Source organism: Acipenser ruthenus, chromosome 26, assembly GCF_902713425.1.
Source record: "Acipenser ruthenus chromosome 26, fAciRut3.2 maternal haplotype, whole genome shotgun sequence".
In the NCBI taxonomy this organism is placed as follows: Eukaryota; Metazoa; Chordata; class Actinopteri; order Acipenseriformes; family Acipenseridae; genus Acipenser; species Acipenser ruthenus.
The window spans coordinates 24,343,465-24,368,499 of NC_081214.1; the positions used below are offsets into that span (position 1 = coordinate 24,343,465).

General features: G+C 35.6%; 1 protein-coding gene across 2 annotated transcripts in view; it reads left to right on the forward strand.

Moving 5' to 3' along the window:
* The first annotated feature begins 2,669 nt into the window (after window positions 1–2,669).
* The window catches only part of LOC117430586 (cohesin subunit SA-2), a 34,046-nt gene continuing 11,680 nt past the window's right edge, over window positions 2,670–25,035 (forward strand). The window contains exons 1-15 of one of the 2 annotated variants that reach the window (XM_059000592.1): window positions 2,670–2,929; window positions 16,759–16,919; window positions 17,019–17,097; window positions 17,278–17,418; window positions 17,763–17,859; window positions 18,088–18,164; window positions 18,458–18,662; window positions 18,964–19,115; window positions 21,327–21,400; window positions 21,837–21,960; window positions 22,469–22,567; window positions 22,984–23,063; window positions 23,277–23,381; window positions 23,518–23,629; window positions 24,018–24,135. In XM_059000592.1, coding sequence (XP_058856575.1) covers window positions 16,876–16,919; window positions 17,019–17,097; window positions 17,278–17,418; window positions 17,763–17,859; window positions 18,088–18,164; window positions 18,458–18,662; window positions 18,964–19,115; window positions 21,327–21,400; window positions 21,837–21,960; window positions 22,469–22,567; window positions 22,984–23,063; window positions 23,277–23,381; window positions 23,518–23,629; window positions 24,018–24,135 — 1,507 coding nt within the window. In that variant the 5' untranslated portion in view covers window positions 2,670–2,929; window positions 16,759–16,875. Of the gene's footprint in view, window positions 2,930–16,758; window positions 16,920–17,018; window positions 17,098–17,277; window positions 17,419–17,762; window positions 17,860–18,087; window positions 18,165–18,457; window positions 18,663–18,963; window positions 19,116–21,326; window positions 21,401–21,836; window positions 21,961–22,468; window positions 22,568–22,983; window positions 23,064–23,273; window positions 23,382–23,517; window positions 23,630–24,017; window positions 24,136–25,035 lie in introns of both variants that reach the window. The other variant, XM_059000591.1, reaches the window with a different exon arrangement.

The window sequence follows — 25,035 nt, forward strand, 5'->3', positions numbered from 1 at the left end:
AGATGGATCAATAAAGCACGCACCTTACCTGTAGCGGCAGTGTGCAGCATTTAAAACAGTCCCCTTACTTTAAATTGTCTGTTCCCTATCTGGGAAGGGGCTTATTTCTGTACTGCACCACAACACAGTAGTTAAGTGCTCATGCATTCTTTCAAATCAATTGATTTATTGGACTATGCCAGTCAAAATTTCTCAATTTACTGGAAACAAAGCCTTTAATGTTATTAATGTGGAGATTAACAGAAACCCCTTTTCGGAGCTGTGCGAAAACTTAGAGAAACTGAAGCATGTATGCTGGGAAGGTGATTCACATCAACACCCTGTTTAGTATGGTAAGTGTGAAAGCTGTGAAAAAAATAAAAAGCAATCCCATGTTATTCCCTTGACTAATTAGAAATGTAATTTGCAAAGTTAATAATTCATTAATTACCCAGAGTGTCCAGACCAGTTAATTTCACCATTCATCAGTTTGGAACCCCCTTTTTCAAAATGTGTTATTTATTGAAATAATTTAAGATTTCATTGACTTTTAAAACACCAGTGCTTTGCAGAAGCATTAATCGTGACAGTTGAAATAGTTTCCTTGCAGAACGCCACCTCGCATGGCAGACCTGATCCATCAGCGTCCTGAGAGCATCTTCCCTGCCAGGATAGCAGTCATAGAGGCAGGGAATGAAAGCACCCCCTATACAAGTATATTAACAAACGTTATTAATACTAGTGCTGTGTCTGTATGAGACAAAATGAGTTCAAATCTATTCAAATTCAGTTCAGGCGTTTCAATATAATATTACAAATAATAACGGCGTTACGTGTAAATATGTAAACATACACACATATATATGGTTTAACTATGATTATATATAGATAGATAGTAGTTAAACCGTTTGGTAAAGCGCTGGTGACTGCTGGGTCAGTATTGGGTGGACACTTGTTGGAGGGGAGAGTATATTGGTGCAGTAAAGATGTGTTACTGTTTATTGTCACGAGCAGTATGATCACTGCTATCCCTTTAATTCTGTTAAAGGTGTTTTGGTTCTTTGCTTGTATTTTGCACTTCAAATTGGAATCTGCAGACATACAGTACAGATACAGTACCTGGTACAGATACAAGTTACCTTGGTCATTGTTAAGTGAAATATGTGCATATTTGAAATGAAAAGAGCTGACGGTTTCTCCATACAATGATTACTGCACTCTACACGTGTAGCTTGTTGTGTTCCTGAATGGCAGAACAGTATGTGCAGGGAAATGAGATCTACACGACCTAATTGCTATACGATCTAAGCAATCCCTGATCTACATGACCTAACTGCTATACGATCTAAGCAATCCCTGATCTACATGACCTAACTGATATACGATCTAAGCAATCCCTGATCTACATGACCTAACTGCTATACGATCTAAGCAATCCCTGATCTACATGACCTAACTGCTATACGATCTAAGCAATCCCTGATCTACATGACCTAACTGATATAATGATGCAAATTGGTGCAGGCGCTGAGAGAGTTGTATTGTCAAGTAAACCTTTCTTAAGCCTCTCTTTACCCATAAATTTACAGTGGCAAATGTAACAATCTTCTATGCAATGCTCATAATACAGGTACTAAACATTGACCATAGATTAGCAGCATGCTCTCTGTGCTTCACTATGCATGACTACACTGGCTGTGCTTTTACAACGGGAAATGGGTAAGGTTGCTTTATTTTTATAAAGATTTTTTATCGCTTTGGTGTAATGTGATCCCAAAGTATCCAGGCTCAGTAACCTTTATCAAAATTCCCCATAGTGAAAGCATAGCAAAGTGTAATAAAGCCCAGTGAAAGCATGGTGAAGCACAGATAAACTTTATAAAGGCCAGCAAGGTATGGTAAAGCATTTTCTTTCTTTTTTTTTAAAAACATGGTAAGCTATGGTAAATGCAGAGTATAACCATGGGAAAAACATGTGGAAACTGCAAAAACACTGTGAAAAAATACTGTGGTAAACCTTTATAAGGGAAGTGTAAGTATCATAAATGTTTCCATTGAATACGAATAACTATGATCAACTACAACTGTGTCTTTCTTGTAGCTTTTAATTTCTCAGCAGGTACCATAGCCCCCTGTGTTGGTCTGAGAGGCCAGGCTGGCACACAGAGGTTCTATTTTAACAATCTAAACAGTAGCGGGTCTTAATACCACCGCTCTAAAAGTTATAAAACTGATTTGAGCAATAAAAAAATACTGCGTGTTTAGGGGAGATAAACTGGAAAGGGAACTCAGCAAGCGAAGAGGGCTGCTGTAGTGGTTAGTGGTGCATCTTCAGAGATATTTGAAAAATGTATGAGAAATGAAAAGGGGGGGGGGGGTGGAAGTTAACCAATTATATTGAATGAACTCTTTCAGTTTTGTTACATGTCTTTACTATATGAACATTCATAACTGGGTAAACAGTGTGTAACAAAGTTCAAGGATTTAAAACGCAGCAATACATACAATAACACTACAGTGTAATAGCATTCCTTATTGAGGCACATTTCGAATCTAACCTATTTCGGCTTTTGTTCTTGCCTCCCTCTCGAGCACAAATCCATGCAGAACAATGGGACGCTCGTCCCGCTACTGTACGTACACAAAGGCAGTCACTCCAAAATTCCCCTAGATGTCACTAAGTACACAGTTTGCGAAACACGTTCCCTCTGCCCGCCAGGTGGCGCCTCTGCAGCACGTCTCCCTTCTCCTCAAGCAGTGAAACAACAAACCGAACAGAGCAAGCGGGGTAAAAGAGAGAGAGTCCAAACCCGCTTCTGACCGCCACTTTCAAACTCCTCTGTCAAATAACCTGGTATAATTACAAAATACAGGTCTCGAACCGTCCCAAATCTGGATTACTACAACCATATGAGCCTGGGAGCCGGCCGAGGTCGACATCAGCGGCGAGGTAAGTTGTAAAATGGCGGAGAAGGTTCTAGAAGTTTGTTGGTTTGTGTTTTTGTTGGTTTGTGTCGGAGGTTCGTATCGGTGTCAGGAAGAGGGAACCAGAGAGGCGAGATAGAGAGGAATTTACAGAAGACACACAACTTAAACGCTATCGCTCTTTTTTTTTCCAGCCCCCCCAGATGTTTTGGATCGAGGCGATGTGATTAACATGCATTTTACCGTTTTCTCGTTTGTCATCCTCCCCTATGTAATGTCGGAAATGTGTTTATGACACAGCGGCGGAGTTATCGAAACTAAACTAGTCTGAAGCAAGATGGAGGACACAAGGACGAATTTTTCTTTTTTCAAAAGCAAAATTATAGTTGACCGTTTAGTCCTTGGGGGGATAGCAGTGTTTGTTGGGATATGGATGATTATTTCGACGGGACTGCAAATATACGTTGAGTTTTGGGTTAATTTCGGGGGAAAGGCAGAACATATTGCGTTGTTGTTAGGTCCGAGCCAAGATGGAGAATACGTCTCGACAGCTGCTCGACAGCCAGTGTGCAAGATGGAGGATGGTGCTGTTATTTCGTTTTCGAGTTTAAATATACAAGTTCATGTTTACGCTTAGTCGGGGTATTACGTTGGACTGGAGAATGTGTGATTAAATTACACACATTGTATTTTTATAATGAATGTAGAATAAATTTATGCTCAGTTGTATATGTGTGTATATATATATATATATATATATATATATATATATATATATATATATATATATATATATATGTATATTTGATTGCGCATAGTCTGGGCTGCCTGTGTTTGTTCTGTTTTGTTTTTTACTGTCGTGCAGTAATTTTAGATACTGGTACACACACAGCTGATAACCTTATAATACATATTTTTTTAACGTATATTTGAAGATGTTTGGTTCATACACTGCCCTCAAATGTAATGTAATATACAGGATTTGCGTGGAGTATTTTATAAGGTCTGGTTATTTTTACCGGCAACTTTAGGCCCGGCTCAATTCGTAAACAGCGATGTACATTTTAAGGAATACTGATGTATTTATGATTTCCACAAAATGAAGGTGGACATTTTACAAGTGATATTGGTGGAATTGAAGGGCATTCATTTTGAGATTTTTTATTATTATTATTATTATTATTATTATTAGGAGGGCGTTTTGGCGCCACTTTTGTATTTATTATCAAGTCCCAATTTTATTAAATGTGTGTGTGTGTATGTATATATATATATATATTATATATATATGAATGATCTCTCTGATGATTCATTGAGCATTGACTTAATCTTGCATGCGTTGTCTGTTTAATACTGTATTCTGAATCATGTTAGAGATCATTATTTTTGTCAGTATTGCCTTGTTCAAATTGAAATGAACATTTCCACTTGGCGTGAACTGATTTCATGTTTTGTTCGAATCGCCATTTGTGGATTTATAAATTCTACACGTTAACGCAGTTGTAACTTGGGGTGGGTGTAGGGTGGTATTTGTTTTGTCTTATTTAATAAACAAACTGCATTTGTTTAAATCAGTGAGTGCTTCCAGATGTGCATTTGTTTTCCATAGTTAAAAAAAAAAAAAAGGTTAATTCCATATAATAGGATTAAAAGCTAGCCCCTTCAGGTTAATTTGCTTTGTTGTAGAAATAAATTCACCACTCGGTTTAGCCACACCCTGTTTTAAGCATGGAAACAAACATTTTTTTTTTTAAAAGGGGTTGGGTGGCGCTAAATTCTCTTCCTTGACTGAGTTTAAAAAAAAAAAAAAAAGCTGTGTGAATAGTGTACACGACCAAAGCTCCGGTCGTGCATTATATCCAAACGCTTGGTGTCTAGGGTTTTTTTTTTTTTTTGTACCAGCCCCGGGTACCCAATTCTTGGCTAAAGTGCGTCATTTGATCACAGAACCTGCTGCTGCTGTTTTGTTTTCAGCTTGTTTATGTCTGCAAATAATGGTTTGTGCTGATTGGACGATGGGAGAGTCGAGGGGGAGGGGACACGGTCCTCGCATAGAGTTGGAATGCTGTGTGGTGTACTGTACAATGGCAATGGCATGAAGGGAAATAATTGCATTGATGCACCACGCTCTCACAGCTCGGGATGCAAACACTGCAAATTACATGGATGGAAATATCATATCATATAAGAAGTAGTGACTGCAGTTTTTGTATTAGTTGTTCAGAGGAAAGCCCCACTGTGTCTAAAGGAATGAAAACTATTGAAGGAGATACAAGTTGTCTTACTTAACTTAACTGTGGAATTGTGTGTCAGTGTTTTGTCAATGAAATTGAGCTCAGCAATGCGTTTTGCTAAGGACATGCCTCAAGCTTTTTGTAAACCAGCTGCATTTAAAATTCAGTCAACACAATCCCATGTTTGAATGACACTCACATATAATTGTAGGAAATACATTCCGTTACTAGCTGATGGGTTTTAAATGGTTTATTTCTAAAATACTGTAGTTGTAGCTAACTAAACTAAATCATCACAGACTTGCTATATATGGGTCTCAAATGTCCCTTTTTCAAATGAACAAATGTTCTAGCAAACATGTATTTTAATTTTAGATCATTTTATATAAGTCTTGCGTTGGTCCTTTCACCTGGAGTGTGAATGTGTTCCATTTGGAATAAAGCAGTTTCTGATCAAAGAAGTTCTCTAAATGGAGATTCATTTTAAACCAAATACTGAAGGTGTTACCCTCTCTGGCTTCAGAAACTCTTGCATGATCTCTTGTTTTACATGCTGGTATAATTCATTAATAGCTGTTTCAGTATAATATATAAGGCCTGCTAAGAAGTGTGTAACTTGCCTCCAAAGGAAGTAGAAATATGTTTTCCACAATATTGTAGGGACGCAAATGAAATGCATTAAGAGCTAATATACCAAAACATCATCTGATTTTGGAGAAACTTGTGTTGCATGTTTTACAGCAACTTTAAAAGTTTGAAAATGTAATTACTGTATCAGCATTTATTTGCTGGTGGTTGTTGCAGCATCATGGTAGTCCTGTGCAACACTGACTCCCCTAACTGCTATAACCAAGCATGAATACTTTACAAAAAATCAACAACTTATTCCTTTCAGACTTTCTTGGTGGCTCACGTTGCCATCATCAGCAGAGGCTGAGAATGAGATGTGCACTATTTCATTCATTGCATTTATTATCCAGTTAGTCATCCTAGATTAGTCTTTCTGTAAAGTTACTTGATGCTTAACAAATAAGTGTATATTAAAAACCTAAGGACTCTACTTTAGGTTTTGGCGCAGGCTACTATAGTCCTGTCTTGAAGGTATAGAGACACACACACTCACATTGGTTCTGATTGGTGGAGCCTACTCACGTTATAGAAGTTAAGTAAGGAGACTGCTTTTTTAAGTCTTAGATTCCCTATAGTTAATTCAAAACCCTTGACTCCTTGTTTGTTTTTAATGGGCTTGGCTGTTTCTTCAGTTGTATTACCCTTTGTGGAAGAGCATCACCACAAGGGAATTTTGAAAAGGTCCATTGCGTGTACCATATTAAAAATATGAACATCACATTGTATGAAACTTAACAAATAATTGTTGCAGTTAACACAGGTATACACAATCAGAATGATTAAACAAATAATCAATAAGATTGTTTATTTTATTTTTGAATAGTGCTAACACACAACCTATTGCATTACTGAGCATGCTGATAGTTTTGTACTTTGGGACAATTAACAATTGTACTGTTTCTGACTGGGAAATAGAAAATAGAGATTGTCACAGTTTTCCCAGGATGTCTGGTAACCCTAATGTTGTTCCACAAGACATTTTTTGTTTTTTTGCTCTACTTGTTTCCTTAGAATATGAATTAAACCGCAAAATGTTTACTTCCTAGTCAGGTTACCTTGTATAGTTTGTTCCCTATGTCCAAAAGGACAGAGTCCAGCTGTTGCTTATATTGAGGATTAGCAAGTGAACCAGACTCAGTGCATTTGCCAAACGGACCGAGACCATCTGTTTATGTGGACTCGGTACGGTTCATTTTCCAAGCGGACTTTGTTGTTCACACTTCACACCAATCGTACTGAACCGTACTGAGTGTGGACTAAACCCTCTAAACGGACCCAGTGTGAACACAGCCTAAGTCATTTTGATTCAAGTACCAATGTGCACAAGTAAACAACCCTGTTTTCTCTCATTGGTTGCCCATCTTGCTGCTTAAATGTTTTTTTGGATTTCCATTTCAGGCAGTCAACAGCTCTGTTTCATCTTGTTTCCAGTAAATCTTGAAATGCAGTTATTTATAACTACATCAAGGGCAGGTTTAAGGGTATTGTTGGGATATTCAGTAGAATAAATGTCACAGGATGTCAATTTATAGTTCATAATATGCCTTTCAGTGAAAATAATGCTTCCCACAGAACGAATTGGAGGCTGCCTAGCTAAATTGTTTCATGTTGTACCTATCGTGGTGATATGTTTTGCAACATAATCATTGTGTTTTTAGATTTGTATTAATTCCTACATTGTAGCTCATACAAAAGCTAGGGAGTAAAACCAAACACATTGATTGGCAGAGTTTTACATGTAAATGGAAAATATCACGTTTTCCAGGACATTTGTTTTGCTGTAATTTTGTTTACAAAATCTGAAAACTACCCTTCCCAGATCTTAAGTTGCGAAAACCCGGAAAGAGGAGCGGTCCTGAAGCTCATCGCATTGCTGTTGGACAGTGCGTTGTTGATACAAACACTGGATGCGCTGATGCTCCTATATATGTCTAAATTGTTGGTTGAGGGAAAAAGGGAGAAGAAAGTATGTGATTTGAAAATAGTCAACCATCTTTATACTGCCAGGTAAGGGCCATGGGCAAATATGGGCAATAAGCGAGGGTGGCGTTATAGTGAGGGTAAAAAAAAAACAACACACACAACCACCTATGTTTGCAATAAATTCATCTATTTTAAATTGTTATACAATTACAGTATCTCCAGAGCATTTTAATAAAACATTAATCTTTTTTTAAAACTACAATACTAGTTCTTAACACAACAGTAGGTAGTGACGTTTTATCATCTTTTCCCATCTGTATGATGGTTACTTTTGAGGAACAGTTTATACTTAAAAACTCATTTAGTTTCAAATCACCCAAACAATAATTCCATAAAAACAAGTGTATTTTTTTTATAATGTACTGCTCATGTGAACTTCGCGGTTTGTGTCACGACTGTGTTAGCCTGCTGAATACTATCCCCCATTGAACGATGCCATCTATTTATTTCACAAACCAATTTAAGCTCAACAGCATTCTTTTTTTAAGCAGTTAAAAAAAAAAACTGAATATGTACAGGCAAACACTTTGTTTAAAAAAAGTAAAAAAAAAAAAAAAAAAAAAAAAAAATTCTGCTGTTTACAAAACTGATGCTTTAGTTGAAATTAGCCTTAATTTGTACAAAACTTGCACGTAAACAAACACACTTTTTTTTTTTTTTTTTTAAACATTTTCTGTGGTTTATAAGAGTCACTTGTTGTAGACTGCGTCAAGCCTTTTTCAGGTTAAATAAACCGTTCCATTAAGGTAAGCCATTTATTTTTATCCATTATGTCTCCAATTGTCCGATTTTAACAGTAGTATGGAGTAGTGGTTAGGGACGCTTTAAAAGACTAAAGATGAATAAGTGCTTTTATACAAGGAGATGTATTTTACTTCTCACAAGACCTGTAGCCCAGGTATGTCTAAACATAAACCAAGGGGCCATATTTCTTCCCTGGATTCTCACACCACTTCATAAAAGTTAATGCAGGTTGTGTTGCAGAATCTGAAACTGCAGGTAGTGACTGCACTAGTCTCTTCTCTTGTTGCAAAACCTCACGCTGCTTTTTAGGAAGCATATTGAGAAGATCTGCCAACTCTAGGGCGTAGCTATAAGGTGTGTTGATTTATTTTATTGTGTTTTTTTTTTTTTTTTTTAAACACATTTTTTACGGATGCTCTGAATGCTACAATACCCTAATGCGGTAACCATTTACAGTGGGATTTACTGTAACAATGTGCTTGCTAAGTAGTTTTAGCAAAGTCATAACTGTTGAATTTATACTTACATAAGTGCCAACTGTGGCTTGTGAAATCTATTTTGTAGCCTCCTGTTGGCACTAGCAATGTAAACAGTCACCCTTTTTGTTGAGGATGTTTTGGTGAATTGATTGTATTTTATACTTCAATTTGGTGACAATGCAACGGATGAAAATTTGCAGACTGATTCCAAGTGGTTGGATCCTGACCTTTCATGGCAGCTCAGTGTGTGAATTACTACTTCTTTGCTGTCATCACTTGGAAACACAAGAACTAAATTTCATTCATCCCGGAGAAGTGACAGGGATTACCTTAATTGATTCTAGTGCGGTTTCATTTTTGCATGCTTGCTCTATAAAGTTTCGGTAAGTAAATAACGTATGCCAGTAATGGAATTAGACTGGAATAATAGTTGCATTTCATAAATATTGAAGGTTTTACATTCTGCAACCATTGTTTTAAAGCTCTTTTTTATTTTTTTATTTAAATAAACCCTAAAACATAATTTGGCACACTTGGATGTTTTTGTCCTTTCGTCATTTTAACATTTCTAATTATTTTAAAAAAATAAATAAATAAATAAATTTACAACTGCGGCATGAACTGGGGAGAGCAAGAAAGCAGAGCTGTCATAGCGTCGTGGGGCGAAATTCAAATCCAGAGCGCACTCTAAGGGGAAACAAAATAAAAACATACTGAGAAATAGCGGCAGGTCTGGCAAAAGATCTATGCAACCCCCTCTCTGCACTTTGATTGTAGTTGATCTGTTACACAGTTGCATTTTACATGTTACTGCTTTTAAATAGATTGTTTTAATAATTTGCGATCCCTGTCATTTCGTTCTTTTAAAAAAGGAACTAAATCTTTTGTATTGTTACAAACAATTGTTAGTGTACTGTATATATCATATTATTATTATTATTATTATTATTATTATTATTATTATTATTATTATTCATTCATTTGCAGTAGCAGTATTTGTAACAAGGCTAATTTGAAAAAATAAAATTTGTTAACTGCAATTGTATATAGTAAATGTGTTTTCTCGAGTATTCCTGTGACTGCTTAGGCGATTTTAACTAAAAATAAAGGACTTATGCATCATACAATTATGTATATATACAAGGTGAGATAATAATGTAGAAACATAATATAGTTATTTTGAAAACAAAAGGGTCTTTATTATTACAGTAATAAACAGTAAATTCACTTGTTTTACTCAAGGTGAAATTCTTCACATAACAAATGAGTCAGGAACTGCTATGTTGTGTCAAACACTGTTAAACGAATAACCATTTTCTCTCGTAGACTGCAAGATAAGTATATATTTTTTTTAAGATGAGTCCCACAATATGAACACAGCACTGTATTGTTTGTTTGTAGTACCACTCTGCCTCTTCCGCCTTTGTGGTTCGGGGAGGGGAAAACTCGTCATCCCTTCAATGGTCGTTATGACATCATCAAGCACGTATTGTAATTTAGATGGTATGCGTGCGCATTCTGACCTAAGTCGGCTTAGGTCCGAGGTGGCAATGTAAACGCAGCATAAGAACATGTATGCTTTTTTGTGTTGCACCAGTGCTGTAGGAACTTGAAACTGTCATTTATATCCTGCTGTGCAGCAGAGAGGGAATGCTTGTGTTCTCAGTACAGCTGTGCATTACTGTCACCCAAAATTCACAATGCTGTATCTCTTTAAATTATGAAAAACAGTTCTGTAATTTTCTTGTTAAATTTTGATTGAATCAGTCAGGCTACATTGCAGCTTTCAGAAATGTAGTTTTTCGCTGTATGTGGTTTATCACTTTGCTAATCTAGGCTGAACCTTATAGTCTTATTATACACATGTCTTACTACAGGAAGTTGGATATATCTTGGCGCTTGTTCTCAGCCTATGATCAAGTAGTGGTGGTGCTTTGAGTGTATATTATGGATCTGAATACATTGTTTATTTAGCTGTCCTTGTTAACCCCATTTTAGATTAATAAACCAAGGCACTTATGAAGTCAGATTTCTGAGGGAATTACAAAGTAATTGTCACCTGTCATCCCCATAGTCATTACAGAACAGGCAGAAGCTGTTGCATAATCAGTAATGTGCGATTTTTGGTTCTTAACCCTTATGAAGGCGTACTCAAATCTTCAGATAAATCCAAGAAGTCGTTCAGAAGTTGTAAGTTGCTTGCCCTCAGGTAAACCTCATTGTGAGACAATGCAGCTTCAGCATGTTTTATTTCCATGACATGAGTTTACAGACTTGCTGTGAGTTCAACTTACAGACATTAATTTGCTTCTGAATGGTGGCTTCCCCTATCGTGTTGAAATGTGTGTTTTAATTAGATAAACAGTATTTATTTATAAATGTTCTTGCTGTATAGATCGTGTTACTATAAATTTGAAAAATTGTATAGAAAGAATAACATGGCATTAGTTCTGGTAGTGTGTGAATTGGCAGTATTACTAATTCATGAACTGTGCTGAAAGAAACAAACTTACTGGGTGATTTGTGTTTTTATATCCTCAAACAGTGGGAAGTGAGCGTATTCATAGCGTATAATCAAACATACAAGAGTATTGTGTGTGAAAACAGCATTTTATGTTGTATACATTCAATCTAAACTAAACTAAAATGCATGCTCACAATTATATTAGCTCATGGACTAAATTACTATTGTTGTCCAAGGGACAAAATGCTTGAAAAATCTACTTGTCCTTCTTAAAAATCTACTTGTCTTCTCTTAAATACTTGCCCTGTCCCCGTCGCACAAAACACACCAAAAAAGTAGAATATAACTTGTCAGATTTCGGTTTTATTTAACAGTGAACACAATCAATCAATTAGTGACATAACAGGGGCAGATCTACCTTGTAGCTTGATGAGTTTACTAAATTCTAAGTCCAGGCCAATGCCTAATTTTTCACTATCGATATATCGTTCTCCAAAAAAGCAGATTACGTTATGAAACGGTAAAAAAAACACACAAAAAATGCAGCAATACACATGGAGCTGTACTGTAACATTGCTAATAACTATTATGCATATTAAACTGATTTTACAACATACTTTAAACGTTTCTTTCTGTGTAGTTTGGAACACATTTGCTAGTAAAAATGAACTAACCTACTACGAGTACAACTATAATAAGCAATACTTGGGATTTATTAAAGTATATATAAATAGCTTCTGCCTGTTTTCCACTCTTTCTCTAAGATAATTCAACTTCTGATGTACAGGTGTTTGTTGCATCACAGACACGAATTCATTGTCAACTGTTACTGCTGCTTAGTGAAATTCCGATTTTTGTTGACGTTCTTTCAGATTTGTAACTGCTAAACCCTAGATTTTTAAAGGATGTGTATAATCTGTCAAGTTTCTCAGATTTTTTTAAATTTTTTTTTTACTGTTTCTACCAAAATGCGCGCAATATTTAGAGCAGGCTCCATCAAATTCTGCAGACACAATATGTTTTTTCTTTTCTTTATTTCTATTATATACTTTTTTTCAAACAGTGTACAGCATTTTACAGCTATGTTATTCATTTTGTCCCATGATGGCTAACTGGAACACACTGCTGCAGCAGTTTAAAACCCTAATGGCTTTTTTTTTTTTTTTTTTTGACAGCAACATTCTTTCCCTGCACTACTCTCACTGAAATAAATACATACATTAATTAATACATAAACACATTGCCAGGAGATTTAGTCTATTTTAAAACATTAATACAATATTGTACAGAATCTTACATGAATTTAATTTCTATTCTAAACATTTGTCAATCTTTATGTTTTAATACTTTCACAAATTGATGGATTGTGCCTGTCCAATAAATAATATAGTAGTAGTAGTAATAATAATAATAATAAAAATAAAAATAATAATAATATAGCGTTTTTTTAATTAAAAAAATAAATAAAATAATATTAACTATGTAATATGGTGAATAGAAACGTGCATGGCTTTCTACAAAAATACAGTTTCTTTCTAGCAACAGAACAAACATGGGGAAAATAAAAATAAAAACTACTTGTCCGATGGGCAAAGTATAACTGCAAAACTTGTTGTCCTGGGCATCGAGCGATACGAATTGCACACCCCTGTACACAAGTAGGTTAACTTCAATCAGCTGATACTGAATGTCAGATTCACATCCTCCCCATATACATGTGTATACAATGTTGTATAGTTATGTTGTAGCAAAGCTGCTTTACAAGGTTTGACCCAAGACCAGGGAAACTGTCTTCCCCATATTTGCCAATTGACAAAACAGTGAAATTGGAGTGACCTTATACAAGCAACTACAATTTGATGACTTTAGAAGACCAGCTTTGTGAAAAGTTCTGATCAAGTCCATGCTAAAGATATTACTGCAGTGTGTGCCAGTTGGATTGTGGCTTTGCTAATTTGTAATTCAAAGCAGATGTTTAACTTTCAGTAAAATGATCTATGGCTGTAATTTTGCGTTCAATTGTGTTAATGATCTATCCTGTATTTGTATAGGATGTCCTTAGCCTTTTTGACAGAGGATGCCTGTCTGTAAAGGCAAAATAGGGGGAGTGCTTTTTTTTTTTTTTAAACAAAAAAAACACTTTGAGGTATTCATTGATTTGCTCAGTTATTATTATTGATTATATATCCATACAGATTGGATTATAGTAGGTTATTTTGCTGACAGTCTGCAAGCTGTTGCATAGTAACTGTTCCCTGTCGGCACTGGCAAGAACAAGTTTTGTATTCAATTTTAATTTGTGCTATGTATTAGAAGGACCTTGTAGATGTCTGCTGATGGATGCCAGAACATTTGTGCATAGGCACACACCTAAGACTTAAAACTGCTGTCATGAAATTATAGTTGTATGTCTTTTTAAAAGTTTCTAATTCAATACTGGACTCTCCCAAAGATTTGTTGAGACCTGATTAAGAACACAGGACTGCACTTTTAAGTATTTCTCAGAAATGTGTGTACATGAACATTGAAGCATGTTTGGAGAACACAGAATGCGTTGCACTTACTATATTGGCTGCTGCCCAGAAAATCTGGTAAATTTGTTGCAGGTGTTAAGCACATGCTGACTTGACCCAAGTAATTAAATACTTGTGGTAAAACAACAAATCCAAACCAAATGCTGGCTGGGTCCAGAAGCAGAAAGCCATCTGTGTAATGCATTAGTGTTAGCAAGATCTGTTTGACAAACAGTAGCGAGTCATCTGAGCCGATATAAATCAATTGTGTGCAGTTACAGAAGTTAGATTTTTCAGGGTTTTAATGAAGACAAATTTTGACACATGTTTGTGATTTAAATTAATTTTGATTGCAGACAGTTTCAGGATGAGCCAAGAGTTACCTTGATAATCCACTAGCAGAATGTTCAAGTTCTCCTAACTGTTGGAAATAACGATCACAAAGCTAAACCTTGTATCCCAAAATGTATTGATCTTTTTTGTGTTTATTTTATTTTAAGGACAAGTTTCCAGCTAAACAAACATTCACTATTTGTAATGAGTACATTTTCAGTACATTTAATTCATTAATAAAGTGGTAGTGTGTCTTCTAGCCTTTAAGTAAACAACCTGTGAGAATTTAATCTTAGTTCAGTAATGTATATGAAACAGTAAACCAGAATGAATACTTGGTTAGGATCTCTAGACTATTTAAATGCAGTATTGGTGTATTTTCTTGACTGCCAGTGATCGTTGCGGTGTTGCAGGTCAGCTGCTATTACTGCTATGTGATCAAATAATATGCAGTATTAACTGCTTATGGGCTAATGTTGGTTGAAGATTTCTAACCCTTAGTTTAACTGCATGGGTTGCAGATAACCTGCAGGAGACTGGGAAGTGCTTCTAAAACAGGAACAGAGCTGACGTGACAAAGCAGGGTTTAATGCTTGTCCTTAACTGTTTTATAATACAATGGGCAGAGACACTACCTTATTCAGTCAATTTGTCACAAACAGCTGGTGTCCTTTGCACACTGTCATGAGAGAGGTGTAGCGTAAAGGTTAGAGACTGCCTAATGACCCTGTTTACTGTTTACCAAGTGGAATGATAAGATCTAACAGGTTGTGCATCATAATGATTAACTAACAACGGTTGGGTTTGAAAGTGATACGTTTAAAAACAGAATGTTATGAAAACGCCGCTTTAAGCCGACCGTGTTCTGAGTACATGCTTTCCTGTGTAATTTTTTTTTTTTTTTTTTTTCAAATAAAATTGAATTAAACTAGAGTGTTTTTAACCATGAGACCATAATTCATTCCGGGCTAATCTTTAAAGAAATAGTTCTGGGACAATACAATGTGTTTTTTTATTGCTCAAGCTTTCCACACAGTCACTGTCTTTAAAACTGTTGAATCTAATTTCATTAAAATGTCTTTAGTACTCGTCAGTTTATTTTGATATTTACTAAAGTTATATAATACCCTATGTAATATCAGCTACTAAAAAGGAGATTGGATTTTGTTGCATCTATTATAATATATATAATATATTTTATTTGTCTAATTTCATCTTTTAGTATGTCACTCCTTTTTCAGCATCAAATGTCAAAACATGACCAAGTAGCGCATTGTAGAAACTTTTAGTTGTGAAGGCATAAAGTAGCAGTTGCTTACAAAAGAGCATTATCTACCCCTAGTGCTTATCAAAAGAACAACATGTCCTTTGCAGGAAAAGCCATAGGTGTTATTTGTGATACGTTGTGATACTTGTATATTTTGTTTTTATGAAGAGCTGGTGAGTTTTGAATTCAGCTTTTAAAATAAATAAATAAAATCCCCCCGCCTGATTTATAAAGTAGTGATAAATTATCCTTAAACTTACACTCAAAAGTCATGCCATTCATATTGCATGCAATTCATAAGTCATCCGTGTCAGACTACTGTAATGGCAATCCCAATACATTTTTGTGGCGATGGGTCTGTCCTGCAGGAACACATTATTGTACTTGTCATCAGTAGTTTCATATTGATGACTTCTCCAGCATTACATTTTCACGGAATGGTCAGAAAACCAGTATAGTAATTGAAAGACTATATGTGCTCTAAATCATTAGTGTTCTTCACAATCTGGATAAAACACTCTGCTTGCAATAGCACAAGATTTAATTTAAATGTTACAGCAGACACAACGCAAATGAGACTACTATCCAATGCGTTCATTTTAATGGATGAAGACCACTCATTTTGCTTTGATTTTTGTTTTTGTTATCGCTTGCCAGGCTGATTTGTTGAGCTTGTTCAGTGGAGAAGCTGAACAGTAGTAATGCTCAAGCCTCACTGACAAGGAGTACTTGAGACCAAAAGGAGTACAATGTTGCTCCCCTAGTGGTTAGTAAATGCAACGCATGTAACCAGGTTTCCAAAGTATAACTTTCTCTCTTGCGACCTGGTACTGTTTAACTAACATTAATAATGTTAAACATGAGGTTAGCTTTTTAACCTTGTATGTACTGTGTTTTGTGTTAAATTGTATTTTTTTGTGAAATCATCAAGAATTTTCCTTTATAAAAACCTCCTATATTATTTATTTATTTTTCATCAATTTGCCTGAGACTCGATTTCCACAATGGAACGAAACAGTCAATTTAAAAATCTATACCATTTTTTAAAATTTTTTTTTTTAAAGTTAAACTAGCGGGTATCTGGATGTCCTGCTTGACCAGTTCATGCATTCTAAAAATGAATTTGAAGAAACCGATTTATTATAATGTTTTGCTTTGTTTGAAGTTAACGCATGAATGTCATTGCATTTTCTTTTCTCTACCTCAGGATTTTGTTCCTAGGAAAGGGGACAAAAAGTGAGTCTTTGGGATATTGGTCCAGTCCTGTTTATGAAGAGAGTGGAAGTCCTTTCTAATTTGCAGTGGTACAGAAGATGTTAAAGAAATGATAGCAGCACCAGAATTACACACAGAGTTTAATTTTTCTCAGTAAGTCAGCTAATTATTTATTCTTTACTTTTCCTAATACTACTTTTTTTTTTTTTGTCGCAATTGCACATATAAAGCACTAATGGTTTGTAATTTCAGGGAAACTGATCCACACTTCTCATCTGATACTGACTTTGAAGATCCAGATGGAAGGAATCAAAAACCAAGCAAAGGAAAAGTAAGTAACATACCACTGGGATATTGGTTAAGTCAGTGCATTATACAGCCAGTTTCCATATTATCCAACTGGGTACAGTTTTAGCTGTATTTATACAACACCGATTTTAGATTAAAAAATGCCCAGTTTAATGACATTGAATGTGTCATGTATAAACTTTTTTTCCCCCCCTCAATTCAGACTATTAAAAAGGGTAAAAAAGTCCCAGGAGAGAAGGGGAAAGGTGGAGGCCTCAATCGGATGAATGGACACCACCAGGAAAATGGGATGGAAAACATGATGCTGTTTGAGGTGGTGAAAATGGGAAAGAGTGCCATGCAGGTTGGTATTAGTCGCAAAGTGATCAGGAGATGGGAAATGTGGTACCTTTAAAGTAAGACGGGGCAGCATTGATATAGTTATTACTGGTGTCCATTAATGCCACTGTAGCAGTTAAGGTTATTAAGTATGGTTCATGTGTTTGCTTCCTGCCCAGGCAGCAGAAAACTCCACATGCTGCAATCCTGTTCTTCCATGCTGCTGAAGTCAAGAGATTTAACTTGTATAAATGAAAGCAACGTTTATATTGTTCATTGTAAAATAGTGCTGGTCTAAATTAAATGTTCGTGGTGTAAATATTATTATAAAACACATTATTGAAGGTGATGACCATTTTATTTTTGCAGTCTGTCGTGGATGATTGGATAGAGTCCTACAAACACGACCGGGACATGGCACTTCTTGACCTCATCAACTTTTTCATCCAGTGTTCAGGCTGTAAAGGTAAGGTTAAACATTTTTATGGTAAAATTATATTTAAGTGTTCAGTTTAATAGGCGTTTGCATGCAAATTAATTAACTCTTTCATATCTACCTATTTTTTTTTGTTTCTTTTTGGTATGATTTTCTTATGCCAGTATTCCATGACTGATAACATTGTTTTGTAACATCTGGGGATTAAACAAAAGTATTAAGGCAAAAACAGGTTAATCGTTATTCTTTATGTTGCAGGTGTTGTATCGGCGGAAATGTTTAGACATATGCAGAATTCAGAAATAATTAGGAAGATGACAGAAGAGTTTGATGAGGTAAGAATTAGTTAACTGCACGTCAGCTAGCATTGGAAGAGTCCTCTTATCATACTACTTACTCCTCTTATACTCCTCTTATCTTATCACAATACTTTTATCTTCAATGATGTATTTATTAAAGTACTGTAGATAATTGTTTTTTTCAGACAGTCATAGAACGGAATAAGCACCACTGCTGCCAAGTGATAATTTTAGCCAATCGATAACTGAAAATGTCCAACCCTAATGACCATGTTAAACTATGAAGTTGTTTTTCCTCCTTCCTGATTTCAATCTTTTTCCTGCAATAGGACAGCGGTGACTACCCACTTACAATCGCTGGGCCCCAGTGGAAGAAGTTCAAGTCAAGTTTCTGTGAGTTCATCGGGGTTCTAGTTCGACAGTGTCAGTACAGTATCATATATGATGAATACATGATGGACACCGTGATCTCACTTCTAACAGGACTGTCTGACTCCCAGGTCAGAGCTTTCAGGCACACCAGCACATTGGCAGGTAATAAACACAGTTTCATTTCTGTTAACTGGAGAACAATTTAAAGCATGATGCATTTAAACTGTAATCAACATACAAAGGTTTTTGAAAAAACAAGCAACAAGTGTGCATTTTAAATTAAATTTACTGTATTTTGTCTTTTGAGGTTCAACAATACAGTGTATGTGTGGTCTTCAAGTATATGGATGTGTATTTTGCTGCTTCTCTTCAAGCCTGACTGACTGGAATAAGTCATTCAGCTTATTCTGTACATACACTGTGAGCTATAACATATTTACTGATATATCTATTTTATTTATAGCAATGAAGCTGATGACTGCCTTGGTAAACGTTGCACTGAATCTCAGCATTAATATGGACAACACGCAAAGGCAATATGAGACTGAGAGAAACAAAATGATTGGCAAGAGAGCCAATGATAAGCTAGAGCTCTTGTTACAGAAACGCAAGGAGGTAAGGTCTTTCACTCTTAGGGAAACATTTGTTAGCATTTTCCAAGTCAAGATACCTGTTTACTTTGAGGTTGCTTGCTACATCTAATGTTGATTTTGTACCAGTTGGGGGTTAAAACAAAATAAAAAGTTGTTTAAATCCATAACTAGTCAGAGTAACAACCAATCAAGAGAAAAACTACTCAGGGCATTTTAATAAAACGCAAAACAGTAACAGCAGCGCGTTTCTAAAACACAGATGTAAGACATTTCCCTTTTTCATCCCTGTCCAATAATTTTGTTTATTACAAAGTTTATATGCAATGCAACATGTAAAAATGGTTCCATTGCTCCTTGCATCCTCTTTAAAAAGAAAAAAAAACTCCAGAGGTCACATGTAGTGTACCAGCAGAACAGGGTTTTAGCTGTCGGAACAGAGGGCAGACCAGCAAACGCTGTCTTTTACATGAGGATCATCTAAAACATGACATATTTCAATGGAAACTCCTGAGAATTCAGACTTTGATTTGAAAAGAGCACGAGTGATTTTTTGAGTGCTGAAAGAAAAATTAAATAACTTTAAACCGCAAATCTGTAAATAGTTGTGATGCTGACAGCTTCCCACAGAGACATTGGTACATGCTCAACAACACTGATTTTATGTCATGAATAGGGGGATTTTCAAAAGAAATCGTTTTATGTCTATTTCTGCTACCGGTACCGTTATTTATACTGTATACTGTTTTGCATGTTAACTTTGTTAATCTGAAATAGTTACACTAGAAACATTATATAACTATGTTGATGCAATAGTTGTCTGTCGATAGTTGTCAAACGATGTGATGCATTGATACATCGATGTATCACCTCAGCCTTATTCATTAGTTGTTTTTATGGCCACTCATATCAAAAGTGTAGTGCAGCAACAAGCACTAAGTTATAATTGTTCACACTTGTGTTTAGAATATATTTTATTAGTCCTTTGTCAAGTAGTTACTGTAGATTAGCACAAGGACTGTATTGTTTAAAAAACAAAACAAAAAAAAACACCGATATATTTGTAAGAGTCATTTGAGTTTTAAAATTAAAATTGTTCTATTTCATAACACAAAAAACAGAAAGGTTTCTCGTTAATAGTTCATTCTTTGACTTAAACACCTATGGATCTGTTTATATAAACTTGACAATTAACACATTGTATTCACATCCCTTTCCCAGTTGTTTCTAATAATAATTGTAACTAGAGCTGTATGATACCAAAATACTAGAATGTATAATACTAACATTCCCATTACAGTGCTAGAGTTCTGTTTAACTAGCAGTGTTTATTATCAAGGTATTATATAACTTCATTACCTGCTGGGCCACCACCTAGCTGTTTCTAAAATGCTGAAATTTGTAGTGGATTTTTATTTTCTCATTAATTGACTGCCATTTATCTAATACTTAAAACAATGGTTCCATAGTTCACTTAGTGGTGGCAGTTAAAGTAACGTTAAATGGCAACCTTTAGCATGCCCTTTTTTGCATCAGATTTCCCCTCACCTAGGGTTCATTTGATCAGCCAGGATAATCTGGATATTATGAGTATTTTACTGTACCAGGGAATCCAAGGAATTGCATCAACTACAGTATTTATTGATAATCCAAAGGTAACCACAGATAGGTGGTTGATGCAATCCAAGGCAATTCTCCATTGCTGTAAAATGCTCAAAATCAAAACAAATCGAGCTGTGTCTTATCTTGGCAGAGTATAGGTTGATCAAATAAACCCCTTAGCCTAATTGGTTTAGCTTACTGAACTTCGTGTTCAGCCTGCATGAAATGAAGCATGCTAAACACCAACACAAATACGCTGCATGCAGAAAAACATGAAACCAGTAAGGACCCAGATTGTCCTTGGACAAGTACCAGACCAAGTAGGCTTAAAACAGCTACACATAGATGATAGGGGGCTTGTTACTCTGGTTCCAGAGAGCATAACTTTTTGTATGCTGCTTACCAGCTCCTCTTCAAGCACAGAGAATTATCTGACTGCCTATGTACATGGATGGACAAAGTTTGTGGGTGATGTAGCATGATATACTTGTGTGATTCTGGGCTGACATGACTACATATGTAGGTGTGGAATCTGCACACTGCATGTTGAAAGGTCTCTTGGTAAAGCAGTCATGTATTTGAAGCTGTTCTTGATTTTTATATTTAAATATGTTTTTATTTTTCCTCTTCTCAGCTTCAAGAAAATCAGGATGAAATTGAGAATATGATGAATGCAATATTCAAAGGTGTTTTTGTTCACAGATACCGGTAGGTGTATTTACAGAACTGCATAGTCAAAGGATGTGTGCTTGCATTGAAAATAAAGTAGAGCCTAATATATTCAACTATCATATCATGTCATGTCACTGTATTAAAGTTGATGGTTATATTATTTTTTTATTTATTCCCCCCTCCCCCCAATAAATAGAGGAAGAATTAAAAGTAATAAATCATGCCCAATATAAAGCCTAACATGAGTTTTTGTCATTTAACAGGTATTGAAAACATGTTTTAAGCTTTAGTTCTCTAGTGTAATGCAGGTACAACTTGTAATACTTGACCTGAAACAATTCAATTTAGTTTGTTTGATTAACAATGACTACACCTGTGGTATTGTTTTTTTTTTTTTTGTACTTGTATAAAGACATCGAACACCTTTCTGATTAACTGCAGAAAAATAAGATTTTTGTTTGTTTGTTTTCAGTGATGCTATAGCTGAAATCCGTGCAATCTGTATTGAAGAGATTGGTGTGTGGATGAAGATGTACAGTGATGCATTTCTCAATGACAGCTATTTAAAGTACGTGGGATGGACCATGCATGATAAGGTAACTTGTCATTCCTATAAAGATGCTTATTTCAACTAAGTAATGGCTAATCCGTTATACAGATTTGACACAGGTTTTGGAGAACAAAATAACCTGCATCTTGGACTACCTAAGGTAACTTTTAGTAGTCCCAAGATCAATGAAACCAAATGTATTCTTTTTACTGTCTGAGACCCTTTTATAGTTTATAAATCAGCCTTTTGAGAGCTATGGGATAAACCATGAAATGTCCATGGCTCTACTTTGCATTGCAAGGTGCAGTTTCTTGCTCTGCACACCTAATTTACAGAATTGTAACCAAACATTGAGTGCTTCTATTTACATTACATTCAGTCATTATCACTTTTGTTCAAGTCATGGTTCATTGTGTGCTAAGCATTCAGCAAAAATAAGATTGACTATTTTATAACCGGGATGTCGAGTCTGCTTCACTAACGAGGGTTTGTTGAATGGATTAAAAGCTGTAAATGTTTTGTTGTTGTCATATAAATTGTACTTCTTGTTTCAGCAAGGTGAAGTGAGACTTAAATGTCTGACAGCTCTGCAGGGTCTTTATTACAACAGAGAGCTTAATGCCAAGCTTGAGCTGTTCACAAGTCGTTTCAAGGTTAGTATTTATTTATCCTTCTGTTTCAAAGTGCTTTTTTTGATGTACAAGGCTATTGTTGTAATGCCCATACGTTATGGTTTACAGTACTTCAGAGATTAAGCTGCTTGGTGGTTTCTCTCGTTTGCATTGACCTGTAAGGTTACGTTGCAACTGCTACTGGCTCTGCAGTTTACGGTTCTTTATTTCAATCAGTCTTGTACAATGTACTTTTATTGAAGTTGATGACAAAATGAAGGTTATATTTCGAATTTAACTGAGGTGGTACTGAAATGCAGGCATTTATTTGGCATTGCTAAAGCTGTTATGATCTTAGTTGAGAGATTGGTGGAGAAACTGTAGTATACTTTAGTTTATTTTAATAAGGCTGCATGTTACAAGGAAAGTGAAATGTATTCATTTTTTTACTTTTTCAGGATCGAATTGTTTCAATGACACTGGATAAGGAGTATGATGTGGCAGTACAAGCAATAAAACTTTTAACCCTTGTATTACAGTAAGTATATTTTGTCAATACAATGTGTAGTAATTCACGTGCATGAAGTTTCAAATATAAACAGCAAAAAATTATGTAGAAAAAATATGTACTGTTAGTGTAATAACCAAGTTTTGATATTGGTACATTTTAAAGTTATTGTTTGATTTGCTTTAAAACTATATTTGTGGGACATTGTACTGTATTCAAAGTGTGTGTTCTCTTTCACAGTAGTAGTGATGAAGTTCTAACCTCGGAGGACTGTGAAAATGTCTATCACTTGGTTTACTCAGCTCATCGGCCAGTAGCTGTGGCAGCAGGAGAGTTCCTTTACAAAAAGTAAGTAATGCTGACTACTGACAGATTTTAGGCTCTAATATATGGAATTTAAATGAGTTTACACCATTTTGAATATACACACTTTTTCAGTGGCTCCTAAAAAGCTTGCTGCTGGTGTGTTTTTTTTTTTGGGTAGACTCTTTAGTCACAGGGATCCTGAAGAAGAAGGGATGCCTAAAAGGAGGGGCCGACAAAGTCCCAATGCTAACCTTGTGAAGACCTTGGTATTTTTCTTCTTGGAAAGTGAGGTAAGAGTGTGTTTTTATAAACGAGTATCATTTCTAGACCTGTGTTTTTTTTGTTTGTTTTCTTTTACAATACCTCATCGTTTTTGCCATCCATCTTCACTGCTTGGCTGGTGACCATTTAGTTTTTATATTTCCTTCGAACAGGACACTGTCCAAAATCAAAGATTGTGTTTTAATATTGTTGTACTTTGAAACATAAGAAATATTTCAGAATGAAGATAACTTGCAAGAAATGGTCTGGGTGGGTAGTGCAAAGGGCCCTTAAGCTAGGAAAATATATTAATACTTTCCATAAAGTGTTTTTAAAGCATTTAAATTTGCATCAGTGTATTTCCCTTATTTACTTTTAAGTTTAGCTGACCTTTTTTTTTCCTTCCTCCATATAAAGCTGCATGAGCATGCCGCCTACCTCGTGGACAGCATGTGGGACTGTGCCTCAGAGCTGTTGAAGGATTGGGAGTGTATGATCAGCCTTCTGCTAGAAGAACCACTTCCAGGAGAGGAAGGTAACTGGGTTCATTTATTTGAAATCAACACAATAAAGGATATTCATGTTATGCTTTTTGTGTTTGTGTGTGTGTTTTAAACTGGGACTTGTAGCAGGATGAGATGTGCATCATTCAATTGATTATCATGTGTTTAATGGAACATGCATAGAAAAAGAAAAAAAATTAATTTTAGTCTTCTAAAGTTTTGTGCACATTGGTGCAATCAAGTTTTAAGAGCAACAAGGGAGGACTGCTTTGTTGTGGAACCTGACTGTGTTGAATTCACTATAAACATTTTACCATGGCAAGAGATCAGAGGTAGGATCCTTTTGCTGGTCCTGTTTGACCCAAGATTGTGCTGATGCTGCAGTATGTTGTCAACCAGTGTCCAGGGATTGAGTGCATGTAATCACATCACACTCGCTCAGAATTCTTTTTAAACAAACCACTGCTGCACTTGCTAAGGAATGACAGCACGTTTCACTCCAAACCATCTGCTGTCACCCTGCTGCTGCTGATGCTGATGCTGGTGGAGGATATATTCTTGAGGCAGTGAAGCAACGCCCAACTTCATGACAACATAAATCCAATTGCTAACATTTTTTTTTGAGGGTGTCATCTTTTGATTTCAGTTAACATACCTTTCATAGTTAAATTAAATGGTGTATTATGAAATCAAATTACAGCCCAAACCATTTTAGTCCTTCATCTATTTTGAATCTGTGAACCATAGATTTTTTTTTTTTTTTTCTTCCCCTGCTGCAGAACATTAATTTTGAATGAACATTTCTAGTGATTTTCATTGGCAGTTAGCGGCCGACTTTAGCTTTTTACTCCTATATTGGAAAGCTTTGAAGTTCATATAATTAAAGTATGTTTCCCTTTTTTGCATGGGACCATAATTACCAGTTGAGTATA